This window comes from Camelus ferus, chromosome X (assembly GCF_009834535.1).
Source record: "Camelus ferus isolate YT-003-E chromosome X, BCGSAC_Cfer_1.0, whole genome shotgun sequence".
NCBI lineage: Eukaryota > Metazoa > Chordata > Mammalia > Artiodactyla > Camelidae > Camelus > Camelus ferus.
This window is the reverse complement of record NC_045732.1, coordinates 69,445,365-69,464,442: the sequence shown is the minus strand read 5'-3', so window position 1 is coordinate 69,464,442 and position 19,078 is coordinate 69,445,365. Positions and strand designations below refer to the sequence as shown.

Genomic DNA, 19,078 nt, shown 5'->3' with positions numbered 1-19,078 from the left:
ATGGGGTTCTAACTCATAAAAGACTGCAGTGATTACAGATGAAATATATTTTAGCCATGAAGCTCTGGGACACTTCATGAAAGAAGCAAAGTGCCATGAAAATACTCAAAGAACTTTTAAATGACAAGTAAAAGATTTTCCACTGCCCATCCCTTTATTACAGTATTTGATAAATATTAACAGACATAACAAGGTTTGGTATATGAAAAAACAAAAAACGCCTATCCTTCTCCCCTACCTCCCTCTCCTAAAAGAATTAGTTCCATATATTTAAAATGAATAATAAATTGGTTCAGATTGATTGCCAACTCTGTCATAAGTGGTCCCAGCAGAGCTGGAGTTGCTGCAGTTTCCATGACTGCCAACTGAGAAGACAGATGTGTGACTGCAGCATTGCCATGAAGCCAACCTCAAAATAATGCTGTAAATTTGTACAAAGGGAAAGACAAGAGAGGGAACTGGTATTTGATCGTAGTTATTATTAACTCTCAATTATTTATACTAATCATGAGGAAAAGAGGCATATATAATATTAAACAATGGATAAATATCAAATTTGAACACTGGTCAACACCAGTTCAGACACCTCCTCATTCAATACTCTTAAACTTATCTCTGATCCTTTCTAGCTTGGTTCCATCACAGTCAGTTCTATGTAGGTTAGAGGAAGAAAGGGGCCTGGTTCTCTATTTACTCATGGATATTAAAAAGTTAATTGGACAGTGTAATATTTTAACATATTTAAAGAGTAATGTATGATTTTCAAGTCACATTTAAAGATAAGCTAATTTTTAAGTTAAATATATGATCCTATTAGCATTAATTATGTTTTATGGCAGAAAAAACTGTACTGTCATTAAAGATATCAAACCATAAAAATATTTCCCAGAACCCCTTTAAAATAGATTTTGACTTTAAAATCATTTTTTTATTTTTAAAAAATTTATGTATTTTTGGGGGGGATATAATTAGGTTTACTTATTTATTTTCAGAGGAGGTATTGGGGATTGAACCCAGGACCTTGGTATGCTAAGCATGTGCTCTACCACTTGAGCTATATCCTCCCCTACTTAAAATCATTTTTTAAAAAAACCTTAGTTATGTATTTCCTTTAGTAAAAAAATTACATTATTTCTATTGTTAAAATAACACATGCATTATTAGCTTTTCTCTCACTATTATTTGGATGTAAACAACTAGACTTATTGAGAAGTTTAACCTTAAAACTTCTCGTCAGACCATTTCAGCAGACACGATCCCATTAACTATTAAAAAGCAAAATAAACCAACAATAACAAAAAACCTCTCAGGATAATTAAATCCTGCCACTCTCCATTACTTGATCATGTCATTTTCTGATAGGAAAAGGAAAAGGTTCCTTGGGTGGGAACAGCAAAAAGGAGCCCACAGTATCAAGAATGACCAGGGTTTCTTTCTATTATCACGGCCTCTCTTGTCTCATTTGAGAACCTCTATGAGTTCTCATTGCCTCTTGTGCTCAACTGAGTTTTTAGCAGAAAAGTAACTCCCAGTAATAATTACTCTCCATTGTCTCACTCTTTTTTATCCTGTGTTGACTGAGAACTTGACCTAGGCACCTAGAACTTACATTCTACCCAAGTACTACCATTATCATACTCTGACAATCCATGTCCTCTACTGTTAGGTACATGATTAAGATTTGTTTTTATATCGAGTGATGCCTACATTATAATTGTTTTAAGAGCACACCAGTAGAAAGAATACTGTTCTGGTAATCAGGAAATTTGGATTCTGGTCCTAACTCTGCCACTAATGAACTGTGTATTCTTAGGGAAGTCATTTAACCTCTCTGAACCACAGTTTCTTCATTTATAGCATAAAGTAAGTTCTTTGTAGCACTAACAACCTTAATTTATTAGTAGGAAAACACTGGCTGAGAGCCTTGAGTTTTCACTTATGACAAAGAGGATCCCAGCCAAGAGAAAAAAAAAATTCACTATAATCTTTCTTTACTTAATTACATTTTGACATCCCCCCAACTCCACAGAAGAAGCATTGCTCATTGTAGGAAAATATGCAACAGACAGTAAGACAACTGAGTCAAACCTTGTATAAACTCATTCCTCAGTATCTTCCAGCCACTGATGTTCATTCTCTCACATCTCAGCTGTTCTTACAACTTCTCTAAGTAAGTGGTTTTCAAAGATAATCTACCTGGAACTGTCTTCTCTAGACCTAATTTAATGGCTACCATTTGTACCACATGACCTTTCTTGTCAATTCTCCCCACCTCAGCTCCTATATACTGTAAACTCTGACAACCAGTTCTGCTGCTATCATTTACTGACCACCAATCACAGGACAGGCACTGCTCAAGGAAAAGTATAATGTTGCTTCTTTTAATCTTTACAGAAGCCCTAAAAGGTAAGTATTATTCCTCATTTTTAAAATGAGGATACAGACTCAGAGAGATTAAGTAACAATTAAGGTCACACAACTATTAAGTGATAATACCTTGACTTGAATCCATTCTATCTGACTCAGAACTCTCTCTCCATCACATAATTAGTACTAAAGCAGCAAAGGATTAATCTCCCTATGATGATTCAAAACACAGATTAGAAAGGAATAGGACATTTCTTTCTTCTAACACAGGAGAGAAGGAAGTAAAGATGGATGATGATGATATAGACATGTTTGGAAGGGAGAAGCAGAAGAATTGATGGTTGATGACCTCTATTAATGTCGAGAATGCAAAATCTATAAAGCCAAATAACCAGATTTATATTATTTTCATAGTACATCATTAAAAACAGTAACTCTGGCTACCAGCCCCCATTTGTCTTAGTTACTGAGGTCTCATTATACTCTATATTTAGGCAAAAGTCTGTAAAAATTACTTCCCACCAATTTTTATTTTAAATCAATAGAAAATATGAGAGAATAGTAAAAACCACAAACTTGTATACCCCTTTCCTAATTAACCCACTATTACCATTTTGCCACAAATTGCTCCAATCTTTTTCTCTTCACAAATGGTTTTGGTTGAATCAGTTGAAATAAAACTACAGACCTGACACTTCCCTAAATATTATAGCATGCAGCTTCTAAGGATAAAAATATTTTCCTATGTAACTACAACACACATAGGAAAATAAAAAAATTCCTTAATATTTAATGTATAGCCCATATTCAATTTCCCCAATTGTTCTAAATAATGTCTTCTTTATTTTGATTGAGTATCTAATCAAAGTTAACATGGTAGACTTGATTATTATGTTTCCTTTCTTCTATGACAATCCCCGTAATTTTTTTGTTTTAAATTTTTTGTTTCCCATGACTGACTTTTTCAAGAGTCCAAGCCAATTATCTTTCAGAATGTCTAACACATAGACTGTCTAATTATTTTCTTGTGATTTGATTCAGTTAAACATTTCTGGTAAGAATACTACAACATTATCTTTCAAAATGTCTCACATGTAGAATTTCTGCTTATTTTCTTATTAGATTCAGGTTAAACATTTTTCATAAGAATACATACATAAGGGATATTGTGCACTTCTTCTTATGTCAGATCAAGAGGCACACAGTGTCAAGTTATTCCACTATTGGTGATATTAAATTTGATTACTTGATTAAAGTGGTACTTGTCAGATAGCTCTGTTGTAAATTTACGCACATTTTCTCCTTTGTAATTTTTAAGTAATCTGTGGAGTAATATTTTTGAGACAATGTAAATATCCTGTTCCTCAACAATCTTAGACTCCACGGTTTTAGCATTCCTTGATGACCCTTGCCTGAATCAATCATTAAGCTGGGGCTTCAAAATGATGACTTTGTCATTAAATTGTACAATTAAAATTAGTGAAATCTATGTGATATAAATTATACCTAAATAAAACTTTAAAAAATAGCTCAGTAACTTGCAGTCTATATTTGGTCCATTTTCTGCTAGAATATTTTTTCTGCCAAGAGATAACTGACAGTTGAAATATTTTATAACGGAGGCAAGGTATTCAAGATCAGGTAAGCATAAAAAAAATGTTCTGTTGAAAATGTTTTTTAATGGTGGTTCTCTAATTCTATCATTCCTTCTACAATTATTAGCTGGCCTGCTTCTATAAAGACTTTTCCCAGCACCTCCCATCTCTCTCTCTCTCTGGAGTATCACTGCAAACACATGAGTTTTTTCTCCCTCACTGTATTATAATCCACCACTGTCATTATTCTTTTTGATGTTGAAACCTAATTTGGCCACTAGAAGCCCATTAAAGCACAATCTTGTATCTTGATATAATCTCATTAGTCTTCAAACAATCTTTGTTTTCTGGCACAAAAAGTGCCAAACTCACCCTGTACTCTCCCTGCCTGAGCCCTGAGACCAGAAGGCCTCCAAGAAGCCTTGGTTCCTTTTAGCGGGAGTGGTATTTAGAAACCAAGATCAGGTGTTAGATGTGCTCACTTCTATCAGGGTGTGTGTCATTGCTTCTTGGCCCTTTCCACGTACAGAACAAGGGAAACAGGAATTTATACTGATATTTACAATTCATATTTATAATATAAATATAATGGAAGGAAAGAAAAATACTTTCTCTTATCTTTCAATGAAAATCTTGGTTTCTATTATCACTAATATACTTGTGCATTTGCTTTGTACTATATATATATAATGGTAGTAATATTATTATTCCATGTGTATATATAATATACAGTATATTGTAATTCTGAAACTAACAATAAACTTATTAAGAAAGCTTATGATTTCTTTGTAGTTCTTGTTATCATTAAGATTACAACCTAGCAAGGATGCACCATCATGAATTGCATGATTATGTTATAAATTAGTTACACAGGTATCTTTGATTTCAACTTGTATTCAGTTTTAGCATTTGTCTTCCTTCCCTTTATTTTTGAGAATTTAGACACTTATACGGTCCAAAGTCAAAACTGTGTAAAAAGGTATACTCAGAAAAGTCCTATTTCTATCCCTATCTCCTCCACCCTATTCCTATACATCCCCTATTTTGATTAGTTTCTAGTTTATCCTTCCTGTGTTTCCTTTTATAAAAACAAGCAATTACAGTTTGTTAGAATTAATACAGACATACCATAAGTTAAAAAACACCCCTACAATTGAGCTCTTATTTGAGTATGGTCATGGTGCACAAAACCTGACTTGTATCACATTTTCTACTTACAATACAGAAAATTATGTGTACAAATTAACTCCCACCTGAAGTCTGATTAATCCACTGCAGAGAGTCCGCTTGAACATTCAGAATTTTGCAGATCTGCTGGAGCTAAAAACACACAAGATAAAAATGTTAAATTATGATTATTCTGATATGGTAAACAAAAAATAAAAATAAAAACCTGAAATTAAAGAGTTGTTTTCATTTCTTCTGGTAAGAAATGAACTGAGAATGTGCTAAATATTAATTGTGTGGGGTTTTTTTGCTATTTCATATTTGTAATGCTCATTACATCTATATATTATTTAGTTCAATCTAATTATTTTGTAACTGTCAAGAATTCGATTCCTACAATTCAATAAAAAACCGGCTTCTATAGTACAAAAATAAGTAAAGAACATTAAGAGACATTTGATGAGATGAGAAATTCATATAAAATTTAAAAATTTTACCTTTTGACAATCAAATCAATGGTTTTTTTAACTGAGATATAATAGACATATATAACATAGTTTCAAATGTATAACACAGTGATTTGGTATATGTATATGTTGTCAAATGATCACCACATTAAGTCTAGTTAACATCCATCTACCATACAGTTACCAAAAAAATCTTTCTCTTGAGATGAGGACTTTTATAATCTATTCTCTTAGCAACTTTCAAATATGCAATACAGTATTATTAATTATAGCCATCATGCCATATTTATTTTATAACTAGAAGTTTGTACCTTGACCCTCTTCAGCCATTTTGCCCACCTCCTACCTCTGGCAATCACCAATCTGGTCTGTGTATCTGCGAGCTTGGTTTAGTTTTTGTTTCTGTTTATAAATTCCGTATATTAGTTAGATCACACAATTTTGTCTTTCTCTGTCTAATTTATTTTACTTCGCATAATGCCCTCAAGGCCCATCCATGTTGCACAAATGGCAAGATTTCCAAATCAGCAATTTTAATAAATGGTAATACTCAGTTGTCAAGTGTGTGAGGAAAACAGGTACATTTATATATAGCCTATGGTAATATAATTTGGCCCAGCCCTTCAAAATGGAAATTTTTGCAATATATACCAAAGTCTTAAAATATTCATACCTTTTAACTCAGTATATTCTACTTCTAGAAATCTATCCAGATGAAAGAATGAAATCTAAACATAACTAGTCATTACAGGTTAACTTTATAATGGTAAAAAATTGGAAACAATATCTTCATCAATAAAAAATTATTAAATATATTATGGTAAAGTCACCTCTAATGAAATATTAGAGTCATTAAAACTGTATTTTCAAAGAATGGTTAAAAGTTGGAAAAATACCATGAAAGAATATTAAATGAAGACAGCCTCAAAAACTATATAGGTATGTTTCAATGCCATTTAAAAGAAAATAAACATTTTTACCAGTATTGCAAAAAGACTTGAAAGAAATACATTAATATAATAATAATACTAACAATAGCAGAGTACTGGTAACCCAGGTGAATTAATTTTCTTTACATATTTCCATATTCTCCAAACTGGACACATTGAATAAGGATGTGTATTAACTTTCTATTAAAAAATACTAAACCTTTAAAAAGTTTTAGAACACTTTTGACAAATATTCTAGCAAAGTCCAGGATATTAAAAACAAGAAGAAATGAAAACGTTACCACACTTAAAAGAATAGATTGCAATAAGACAGCAAATTTAGTGTATTCTAATATAACAACTAGAAATATAATTTGTAGTAGTAACAATGAATTTTTGTAAAAATATGTGCCTGAATATCATACACTATAATATGGACTTGCTTAATATAAACTTCATATATTAGGTGGTCTTTCCTATCTCCCTTCAAAAATGGTACAAATAAACAGGTAAATCCTAGCATCATGAATACTGCTGAACACACTGGCTATTTTTCTACCCTGGTGTATGGACCACATTAACAATTAATTAATTATCTACAAGAATATTATTGTTCGGCAAATGTTTTCTCTGCTTCCTGTCCAATGATTTATGCTCTCTGAGAAAAGAAATGAACTGTTGCTGATCTCTTGCTTCTTTTGTTCTGCTATCAAGAAGCAATTATCCTTTAATTCACTCATCTTAAACATCTCAATCACCCTTGCCAAGAAAAATGAAAAATAAAAGACTCAAATCATTTGCTCCCCACTATTAAAACAAAACAATCCAAGGCTAAGTAGAGAAAAAGGATAAGGATAGGATTAGTCTCCTTTTACTTACTCTGCTCAGAACACATCTCTTATATTAACACAGAGACTAGGCATCAGCTCTGTTTCATGTCTAAATCTGCATGCATTTATCTATGCATCAATAATTCTAGGACAACAAAACAATTTTAAATTTTTTTTTAAATTAGATCACAGTAGTGATCTAATATTTCATTAAAAAGAAAATCTATATTGTTAACTCTTGAACATCTGCGTGAAGGATGTTGGATGAAGGAAGATGGGAGCATGTATAATCCCAGACTAATTTATATTTGTCTTTGTTCAACTTTAGATTCTCCCAAAGTAGACAATGGCATAATTTTAATAGCTGAAGTGGATTTCAAGGTCATTTAGTTCACCCACCCTTGACATTCTGCAAAAGAAGGAGCCAAGTCCCAGAGATTAAGTGACTTAAATAAAACTCTAATATTTTCTCAACTATACCATGCTCTCTTTATAATTAAAATAGCTAGTAATACGTATGTAGATAAAGAACTGCCCATATATAGTTGGACGAAGAGATTCCTAAAGAATAATCATGTATGTCATTCATCCCTACCTACCCAGATCCTGGCCCCACTCCTAATTATAATCAACTGACACAAAATACAATGGGAGCTCCCACAATGGGAGATTCCTCTTACCATTACTGCCATGGGGTAGGAGTGGGGAAAAGGAGGACTCCATTTGGCTGCTAAGGTAATAGGGAAAAGTAGAGGAAATAAGCCCTTTAATTAGAGTATAGATAAAGGAAAAGAAAAACAATCCTTTCTTACCACCAAATTAATTCAAAACATCTCAGCTCTCTAATAAGGCAGGTGGAAACCTAATAACCATATTTAACAAACTTTTAACGGAAAAATATATTTTAAGTCTCAAGTAGTTGACTTATCAAACTTTTAAGATACAACCTAATCATAAATTAAGGATTGCCTAGATATACCTAACAGACTCAAACATATATATATATACACACACATATATAAACACACACAATTATATGAATATGTAGATTAATATGTAAAAGGAAGAACAAAGTAGCTAATGAGTAAGTGAACAAATCAGAACAGGGACATACTTACGGGAAGAACAGAGAGAAAACCCTGAAAATTGGGAGAAAAGTAATTTGTCTTTTCCACTTGGGGATAATCCCAAAAAAACTCACAACCTTTTCTGCTCCTAAATATTTCCTGCCCCACTAACTACACCCAAAAGCTTCCTATCTCTGGAGACAGGTAAGGAGCACTATAGAGGACAGGAAAAGGTGATAAGCTAAAGGAACCACAGAATACTAATTTCCTACTAAATTTTGATTGTCTAAATAGATAAAAAGCAGTTTACACACCGGGTCAGTAGGGTCAGCAGGATTTCCAAATGTATTCAGGTGCTCGATAATGTCCTTGAAATCTTGGGCCATTCGTTTCAGCTGAGCATCTATATTTTCTGCTACATTGTAACTGAAAAGGCAGGTAAAATAAAGGGATTACCAAGAAATGTTCCCTCCACTATGTATTGTTACTGACATACAAAGAATGATACTGTCAACTGGATTTGCCCCAATTCTACCTTCTCAGTGGGTCTCAGTTATGACTAACAGTACATTTTTATGGATGTAGCATTCACAAGCTGATTATTACCATATTCTAATAAGACTCCATAGGTGAAGGCTTTTATCCACCTTGCCATTTTTACAGTCACCTAGTTATCCTTTGGATAACTTTTTGGGAAGCTCTTCAGCAAAGAAACTCTTTTCAGGTATCAAAATTAAGTCCATAGGTCACTTAGATATATGAGAAGTTATTTGGTGTTTAGCAATATTCAATAAATGTTGGGATCTCTTCAATAATTTTGAATACATACATTTTCAGAGTAAAACCTTAGATAAATATATTTTATCATTCAACAAAAGCCATTTTGAGAAATGAGATTCACAATAATCAAAGACAGATAAATCTGCTAAGTTCACAACAAATTCATTAGTTGGTTAAATTGTCAAGATTTCCACCAAACTATTCACACACACTTTCCCTCTCTTAACCGAGTCAATGAATATGATTAAGAGAATTAAAGTGACCAGAGTTTTTCAATCATAATGTCTATAAAGATTAAACAATTCAATTAGGTTTATCGATAACTACCTACTGCCTTTCTGTCCCAAAGTACCTATAGGTAATTGGTTGCCTAGATGGTTGAAAATTCTAGTAAAGATTCCAAGACAATATAAATCTGATTACCTAGAAGCAATTGGAAAGGAACTAATGTTTCAATTATTTCTTCAAACTACAGTTAGGATCTCATGGCCGAAAACTCTGTGTTTCCAAAAAATGATAGAATGAATAGAATAAGCAATGCAAAGAAAAAAAAAGAATCAAAAAGACTGAAATATAAAAGCAGAAACAGAACTAGGGTCTGTATAGATTAGCTGTACTTACTACATTTAATGCACCTACAAAAAAATCAACTTGCCAGCCTTTTAAAAATAAGCTTAGTCTTGATGCACTAATAAGCCATTGATAAAATGAGTCAGATTTAGTCTCAGTCTAGTTTATGCAGCACATTCATTCAAGTTCTCCTAACATTTAATCTTTTCGCCTGATTACCAAATCTCAATTCCAAAGAGATAAAGTTACTGTGGGAACACTGGCAATGTATCAACTGAAGGTAAAGACTGAGTAACACACAAATAAAATATACTCAGCCCAAGACATTAATGAAATCATTCAATTTTTGAAAGCCATGCAGTTTACCCCTAGATTAACAAATCGCCTTTAAAATAGCAAATGGATTTATCACTGAAGCAACTGCATGAACATTAGGTTTAAAACAGTCAATATAAATAGGAGACCATAAATATTCCACAATATCATGACAACACACACATAAAATTTGTATTTCTAATTTAAGAACAAACTTGACAAAGATGAAAACTTTACAGTGGTCTTGTATACGCTTGAGATTAACAACAGTGTACAAAATGCTATCAAACAAAATTGCCAGAATGATTACTTCATTTTCAAGTATCCTGAAAAGATAAACAGAAAATAAGTAAGTTGATGAATGGCAACTACCAGAACTTGCGCTTTTCTACCAGTTTTTATTCCCTGCCTTTCAATTCCATTTTCCTCCTTTTTTAGTAGCTAAATTCTGCCCCATTCCTCGATCTTTATTCAGTTACTTACGTCCTCTCATGCTCCTCATCTGTATGCTGTGGATAAGCAGACCCACTTTCGCCCTTTACAGATCCCTCTAAAGGGATCAAGAGATCTTCTAGTTCCTTCTGCTGTGAAAGGATAAAATTCAATTCTTGTTCCAGTCTGAAAAAAACAAGTCAATAAAAGGGCTGATGAAATGAATCTGGAGTGACAAAATATAGTTTACAGTCAATAAACTATTATAAGGAAAAACAACCGGACAAAGAAATGGATTTTTAATCTTTCAATCTAGGGAATCTATAGTTCTACCTTTTCTGATTCAGTTTCACTTTTTCTACTTCTCCATGTAAAGCAGTAATCTATAAAGGAAGATAAGAATACAATTATGTAAATTTTGAATTTATATTATAATTTTAAAGCAATATTTATTTTCTCATATACATTTCAAATATGAAAGAGTTCCTAATTCATGTTACTTATTACCTAAGGAAAATGTTTTTAAGTTTATCACCAATACTGGAAGAGAAAATTAACCACAACACACAAGTCTATTCTCTTGTGTTCATCTGAAAATACTTGTACAATACAGGTAGATTACTGAGAATATCTTCTTACCTTCTCACCATTTTCAATCAATATATGGTCCCAAGCATTGATCTGAGTGGCCTGGTGAAGAAAGTGTTTCTCTTGATCCTCTAACTCAAGGCTCCAGTTGTTTACCAGAGCATCCAGCTGACCATATGTCATCACCGGAGTTACAATTGCACTTAAAAAAAAAGGATACAGTATGATCATATGGTCATACTTTCAAAAGTATGATCATATTTTTTAAAAGCATAACACAGGAGGACTTAAAGAAGAAAATAGCACATGAGGAGTTTCGCAAACCTGCTCCCCAACAAAACCACCATAACTGGTAAAGATTATTTTAAAAACAACCAGTCTCTGGAAATTATCCTAAAGGAATACAGCAAATAAAGAAAGATTTATTAAGAAATCTACTAAATCTCAGTAAGAACAGCTAAAGTCTGTGTCACAACCTGCTCCCTTCCTTCTCCCTCATGTTGGAAGCTCCACTCTGGGTGAGTGTGTGGCCAAAGAGGATTCCCTCTCCCCTGAGCTCTTAGTCAAAGTGATCCATTCCCTATCTAAGCAGTATCCATGAAACAGAGTAGGCAGCTGATCTGCTATCCCCTACTGGGCAGAACTGAGCGGAACTCTGTTCTACCAAGTGGTATCAAATAGGCTGAGAAGGTAGCTTATTTTCTATCCCAGGACTGGCAGAACCAGGAAGTGCTCTGATTCCTCTTCTGGGGCAGTGTCAGCAGGACTGGGTAGGGAGGTAATCATCAGTTCCTAGCCCAACAGAGGCAGGCAGTGTTCCAATTCCCCTGCCAGGTTAGTGTTGGTGAGGTCCAAAGATAAGCTGAACCTAAGTCCCTACCCAGCAGCAACAAGACTTAAGAAGGCAGAATGAGACAGGGTTGGTTGCCATTAGACTTCACCTCTTGTCTTCAGTGTCAGCAGTGGCCAATGGAGAGCTGAACCTATATACCCACCCGGAATCATTGAGACTGAACAAGGTAATATAACTTGGGCTAAGACTCCACACCACCCCTGGTGTCAGCAAGGCTCAGTGGAGAACTTAACTTCCATACCCACTGGAAAAACCAAGACTAACTGAGGCAGGGCAAAGCAGGGTGAGTCAGCACTCTGTCCTCCTTCTCCTTGAGCCTGTGTTAGTGGGACCCAATAGTGAGCTAAGCTTCTATACCAATCCAGTAGCAATGAGGCTGAATGAAGTGATATGAGGTAGAGTAGTTGACATCTTACTTCCTCCCTCCTCTGTGTCGGTTGGGCCCAATAGGAAGCTAAACTTCTTTCTCTACCCTGCAGCAACTAAGAAATATGAGTTAGTCCCCCACTTTCTTTTGTTCTAGGGAACTTCTGGGAACTGAGCTTATCCCCACTAGAAGCAATGAAGTGGTGTAATGCAATGCCCACTTTCATGGGGGATGAGTCAGCAGGGCAGAGGGAAAAAGTGAACTTCCACATCAGTCATAATGTGTAAGTCAGTGCTCCACTTTTGCTGAAGTGGTGTGGTTAGGGTCCAGTGGGAAGTTGAACATACAAATGCACCTAACTCTTGTGCTATACCTTAACAAAAGGGTTGTCTGATAAACAAAGCAGATTTAAATAGGACCCAGACTCTCCCAACATAATACTTGAATAGTCCTAGAACCATCACAGAAATTGATTTATAATTTAAAATCTCCTTAAAAAGAAATATCCAGTCCAGAGTTTTCACTAGAGAATTCTGCCAAGCATTTAATGAATTAACACAAATTTTATAAAATTTCTTCTATAAAACAGAAGGAACTACTTCCAAGATCATCTTATAAGGCTAGTATCATCCAGATATCAAAAGCAAAGACAGAATTTTAAAAAAAAAAGAAAGAAAACAAAACTACAGACCAATATCTTTCATGAATTTAGATACAAAAGCCCACAAACAAAATACTAGCACACTGAATCAAAAAATGTATAAAAAATTGTACATCATGACCAAGTGGGATTTATTGCATATATGCAAGGCTGGTTCAACGTTTGAAAATAAATCAATATAATTCATCATATCATGAAGCTAAAGAAGAAAATCTTAAAAGACCATATCAATTCAGGTAGAAAAAACATTTGACACAAATATGTCCAATTAATTTTTGATAAAGGTGAAAAAGCCATTCAATGGAGGAATGTAGCCTTTCAAATAATGATGCTGAAAAAATTGGACATCCATAGACAAAAAAATGAACCTCAATCTAAAACTCACACCTTATACAAAAATTAACTCAAAATGGATCACAACCTTAAATGTAAAACATAAAACTATAAAACTTTTAGAAAAAAATTAGGAGAAAATCTTTGAGGCCTAAGGTTAGGCAAAGAGTTCTTAAAATTGACACTAAAAGCACAATTTATTAAAGGAAAAATTGATAAATTAACTTCATCAATTAGAAGTTTTATTTGGTGAAATACCCTGTTTAAAAGGTGAAAAGACAAATTATCAAGTTAGAGAAAATGTTCATAAACCACATATCTGCCAAAGGGCAGGTATGTAGAATACACAGACCTCTCAAAAGCTTAGTAAAAAAAAAAAAAACAAAACAAAACAAAAAAAAATTCAAGTAGAAAATGGACAAAAGACATGAACAGACACTTTACCAAAGAGAATTACTCAGATGACAGATAAACACATGAAAAGATGCTCAACATCATTTGTCATGAGGGAAATGCAAATTAAAACCACAATGAGATATCACTGCACATCTATGAGAAGGGATAAAATGAAAACTAGTGACAATACCAAATCCTGACAATAATGTGGACAAGCTGGATGTCTCATACATTGCTGCTGAGCATGCAAAATGGCACAGCCACTCTGGAAAAGAATGTGGCAGTTTTCTAAAAAAATAAACTTGCAACTACCATACCACCTAGCAATTGCACACCTGGGCATTTATCCCAGAGAAATGAGACTTCTGTTCACCAAACACCTGTACACAAATGTTCATAGCAGCTTCATTCATAATAGCTAAAAACTAGAAACAACCTTGATGTCCATCAATAGGTGAATGGTTAAACAAATGATGGTGCATCCACAATACCATGAAATATTAATCATAAATAAAAAGGAAAAAGGATTGATGTATGTGACAACTTTATCTCAAGTAATTATATCCAGCGAAAAAAACAGTCCCCAAAATCACATACTGTATGACTCTATTTGTTTAACATTTCTTTAAATGTCAAGATTATAGGAATGGAGAACACAGTAATTGTTGCCCAGGTTCAGGGAAAGGAGAGGAGGGTGGTGAATGTGGATGTAAAAGGGCACCAAGAGGGATCCTCGTATGACAAAACTGTTCTATATCTTGACTGTATCAATGTCAATATCCTGGATGTGATATTGTACTATAGTATTACAAGATGTTGTTATTGAGGGAAACTAGGTTAAGGACACACAAGGTTTTCTGTATTATTTCTTAGAAGTAAATGTGAATCTACAATTATCTCAAAATAAAAAGTTTAATTAAGAAAACAAATATAAATTAGCAGTTTGGGATTAGCGGATACAAACTACTATATACAAAACAGATAAACAACAAGGTCCTACTGTATAGCATAGGGAACTACATTCAATAGCTTGTAATAGCCTATAAAGAAAAAGAATATGAAAAAGAATATATATATATATGTATGTGTATAACTGAATCACTGTGCTGTACACCAGAGACTAACACAACATTATAAATCAACTATACTTCAATTAAAAAAAGAAAAAATGTATGATTGAAGCTTATATTTTCTGAGTTCATATTCTGGATTAAGCTTTATGCTGAGTGATTTATAGAAGTTATCTTTTATCTAAAAAAATCAAATAATTAGAGAGGAACATGGCATAGACTGTAAGAATACAGGCTCCAGGGCTCGAATGTCTGAATTTTAATCCTGGCTCGACCATTACCAAGTGTGTGACCAAAGACAGATTATAAAATCTCTAAGTACTCCAGCTTCTTCATCAATAAAATGAGAACAAAAAAATTACCTACCTCATAAGGTTATTGTGAGCACTAAATGACATGATGCACTGTCATATTGCTAAACATACAATAATTACACAGTAAATACTGTCTATTATTAGCAATAGTAATAGTTGTATTATAATGGTATTCAGAAGACAAAGACATCCTTTTAGTTGTTCAACATCCTAAACAACAGAAATCCTTTCTCTAACTGTGCCTTCGACTCTGAGTCATTTACTTAACTTTCAAACACCATTCTAAAGATATAGAAGCAAATTATACCTGCATATGATAAATAAATGAAACTCTAACAAATTTTCAAATAAACAGGCTTACTCAACAGTCGAAGTAAAAGGTACAGGAGTAATACCGACTGGAACAGTGTTACTAATCCCAGTTGATGTCACTGGTTTTAGATTGAAGGTAAAGTCACTGGTGGTTGTGGTGGTAGTGGTGGTGGTGTTAGTGGTGGTGGTGGTAGTTGATGTAGCTAGAAAATAAAGTGTATAATGTTAGTAATAAATAAGAAACCTTTTCATTCAGCACTAACCATTCAGTATTAAAAACTAAAAAAGCATTTTTTAAAATGTGAATTTGAACTCAAAGTTGTACTGATTTTAACTCAATGTTGCTGTAATATGCAGCAGGCCAGGTTTCTAAATTAAGCTTCCCACCAAAAACTTAAAATCCTGGATAAATTTGTAGAATAATAACATTTATAATCTAACCAGACCTATAACCATTAAAGAAACTGAAGAATCCTCAAAACACTTCCAATAAATAAAACTCCAGACCCAGATGACCACAGTAGTATGTTCTAAATTTTCGAGGAAAGAATAATTACAATCTTACACAAAATCTCTGTATATCTATCTTTGCATACTTACATGAATATATCTGTGTAATTAATTCCTAGAAATGAAAGTGTTAGATCAAAGGGTCAGCATACTTTAAATTTTAATATTTCTTTCCAACTTCCCCTACCAAAAAGATTTTGCCAATTTACATTCCTATCAATAGGGGAGAGTGCTTGTTTCTCTAAATCATAGACCATAGTAGGCATACACTTTGCCAGTCTTAAACCTTCTCAAAGTTTTATCTATGGCCCAGACCTCTCTCTGATGTGCCCTTTTCTATTACACCCCTATTAGAATGCTCTGTCCTCTGTAGCTGAAATTCTCAGTATACACCATGGCCTAGCTCAGATTCTTCCTGCTCCATGTTTATCACCCACTTCTCTTATACTCATAGTTATCTCTTGGTTTTCTGAACTTCTATAGTACTTTTGGTTCTTCCTTACACACTGAGCATTTAACAAACAAACAACAGAAAATTGTGGCTGGTGGGGACTGGAAATATTTTCTTTTCTTCTTTTTGGTTCTCTGTATTTTCAAATGTTCTTGTAATTAATAAATGCTGCTTCTGTAACAAGAAATTTGTTGTAGAAATATAACATATATACAATTATTTGCTTATTTTACATTAGCCCTGCTTTCCCAATTAGCAATATTTTCAGGTTAACTGTCACCCTTGATAAATACATATATCATGGTGTCTGCCAACATGCACTGCCTATTCTTAGGGAGATTGGCCTACTCTGCTCTTGCTGGGGGATCAGGTTCAGACATTCATTCTTTATCTCATTAACTCTGTCCTTTGATCCCAGTTCACAGTTGACTGGGACAAGGGTGGACATCTGAAGCATAGGAAGCCATCCCATATGCTACTGGCAGCCTATGAAAGGGTCTGGCACAAAAAGCTCTAGCCAAACAGGGATAAGATGAGTCAGAATTTCATTTTCAAAAATTTAGAACTAAGGGAAGAATCTGATTGCAGGTAGAAATTTAGAAATAGTTTCAGAAATATGGAAAGAATCAGACTCTAAGCAGAAATATGGAAATATTTCCAAACATGTAGAAAGAATTAGACTATAGGCAGAGGGAGTTGAAAGAACTGGCAGAGGAAGAACATGAGGTAGAGCTGAGGAGCCATTAGCAAGTCAAAATTAAGAATAAGCTGAAATAGTAAGACAGTTAAAATAGCCATAGTATCCAAAGCAATCTACAGATTTAATGCAATCCCTATCAAACTACCCAGGACATTTTTCACAGAACTAGAAGAAATAACCCTAAAATTTATATGGAATCACAAAAGACCCACAATTGCCAAAGTAATACTGGAGAAAAAGAATGAAGCTGGAGGAATAACCCTCCCAGACTTCAAACTACTACAGAGCTACAGTAATCAAAAGAGCATGGTACTGGTACAGAAACTGAAATATGGATCAATGGGACAGAATAGAGTCCCAAAATAAACCCACAAACTTTTGGTCAATTAATCTTTGACAAAAGAGGCAAGAACATACAATGGAGTAAAGAGTCTCTTCAGCAAGCAGTGTTTGGACAGCTGGACAGCTACATGTAAATCAATGACGTCAGAATACCCCTCACACCATATACAAAAATAAACTCAAAATGGCTTAAAGACTTAAACATAAGACAAGACACTATAAACCTCTTAGAAGAAAATAGAGACAAAACATTATCTGACATACATCTCAGCAATGTTCTCCTTAGGGCAGGCTACCCAAGCAATAGAAATAAAAGCAAAAATAAACACACAGGGCCTAATTAAACTTACAAGCTTTTGCACAGCAAAAGAAACCATAAGCAAAACAAAAAGACAACCTACAGAATGGGAGAAAATATTTGCAAAAGATGAGACTGACAAGGGTTTAATTTCCAGAATATATAAACAGCTTATATAACTTAATAAGAAAAAAAAAACAAACAACCCAATCCAAAAATGGGCAGAAGACCCAAATAAGCAATTCTCCAGTGAAGACATAAGGATGGCCAATAGGCACATGAAATAATGCTCAATATCGCTAATTATCAGAGAAATGTAAATCAAAACTACAATGAGGTATCACCTTACATCAGTCAGAATGGCCATCATTCAAAAGTCCACAAACGATAAATGCTGGAGGGGATGTAGAGAAAAGGGAACCCTCCTACACTGTCGGTGGGAATGTAGTTTGGTGCAGCTGTTAATGGAAAACAGTGTGGAGATTCCTCAAAAGACTAAAAACATATGATCCAGCAATACCACTCCCAGGCATATATCCACAGAGAAACTTAATTCAAAAATATGCATGCACCCCAGTATTCACAGCGGCACTATTTACAGTAGCCAAGACATGGAAGCAATCTAAATGTCCATCAACAGATGACTAGATAAAGAAGTTGTGGTATATTGATACAATGGAATACTATTCAGCCATAAAAAAGAATAAAATTTTGCCATTTGCAGCAACATGGATGGACTTGGGGATTGTCATTCTAAGTGAAGTAAGCCAGAAAGAGAAAGAAAAATACCATATGATATCATTTATATGTAGAATCTAAAATAAAAAGACAAACAAAACAAACTCACAGAGAAAAACTTATGGTTACCAAGGGCGGGAGAAGGTGGAAAGGGATAAATTGGGAGTTAAAGATTTGCAGATACTAATATATATAAAATAGATAAACAACAAGTTCATACTGTATAGCACAGGGAACTATATGCAATATCTTGTAGTAATTTATTGTGAAAAAAGAATATGAAAACAAATATATGTATGTTTATGTATGACTGAAGCATTATGCTGTACACCAGAAACTGACACATTGTAAACTGACTATAAGTCAATAAAAATATATATATACACTTTAAAAAAATCCAAAAGGAAGTTTAAAAAAAGAAAAAAATGGCAAAAAGAAAATAGCTGGATTATGTTAATACAATAGTAGTTTCCACAGGTCCCTAAAGCTGACTTTAGAACAACTCTTAAATTCCAATTTCCTTGAAGTTCAGTGCCATATAATCCCAGTTATTAGCTTTCCACAAGATTCCATTTCTGTTTTGGCCACAAAGATTCTTACAATAACTCCTCCATTCTTTCTGTGAG

At 33.8% G+C, this 19,078-nt stretch overlaps 1 protein-coding gene across 1 annotated transcript in view; it reads right to left on the bottom strand.

Moving 5' to 3' along the window:
* Positions 1 to 1,233: 1,233 nt before the first annotated feature.
* NUP62CL (nucleoporin 62 C-terminal like) overlaps positions 1,234 to 19,078 on the bottom strand; it is a 46,018-nt gene continuing 28,173 nt past the window's right edge. Inside the window, exons 7-13 of the mRNA XM_032474692.1 lie at positions 15,463 to 15,616; positions 11,159 to 11,309; positions 10,853 to 10,902; positions 10,571 to 10,705; positions 8,737 to 8,848; positions 5,216 to 5,282; positions 1,234 to 1,265 (exon numbers count right to left, since the gene is read on the bottom strand). Coding sequence (XP_032330583.1) covers positions 1,234 to 1,265; positions 5,216 to 5,282; positions 8,737 to 8,848; positions 10,571 to 10,705; positions 10,853 to 10,902; positions 11,159 to 11,309; positions 15,463 to 15,616 — 701 coding nt within the window. The remainder of the gene's footprint in view (positions 1,266 to 5,215; positions 5,283 to 8,736; positions 8,849 to 10,570; positions 10,706 to 10,852; positions 10,903 to 11,158; positions 11,310 to 15,462; positions 15,617 to 19,078) is intronic.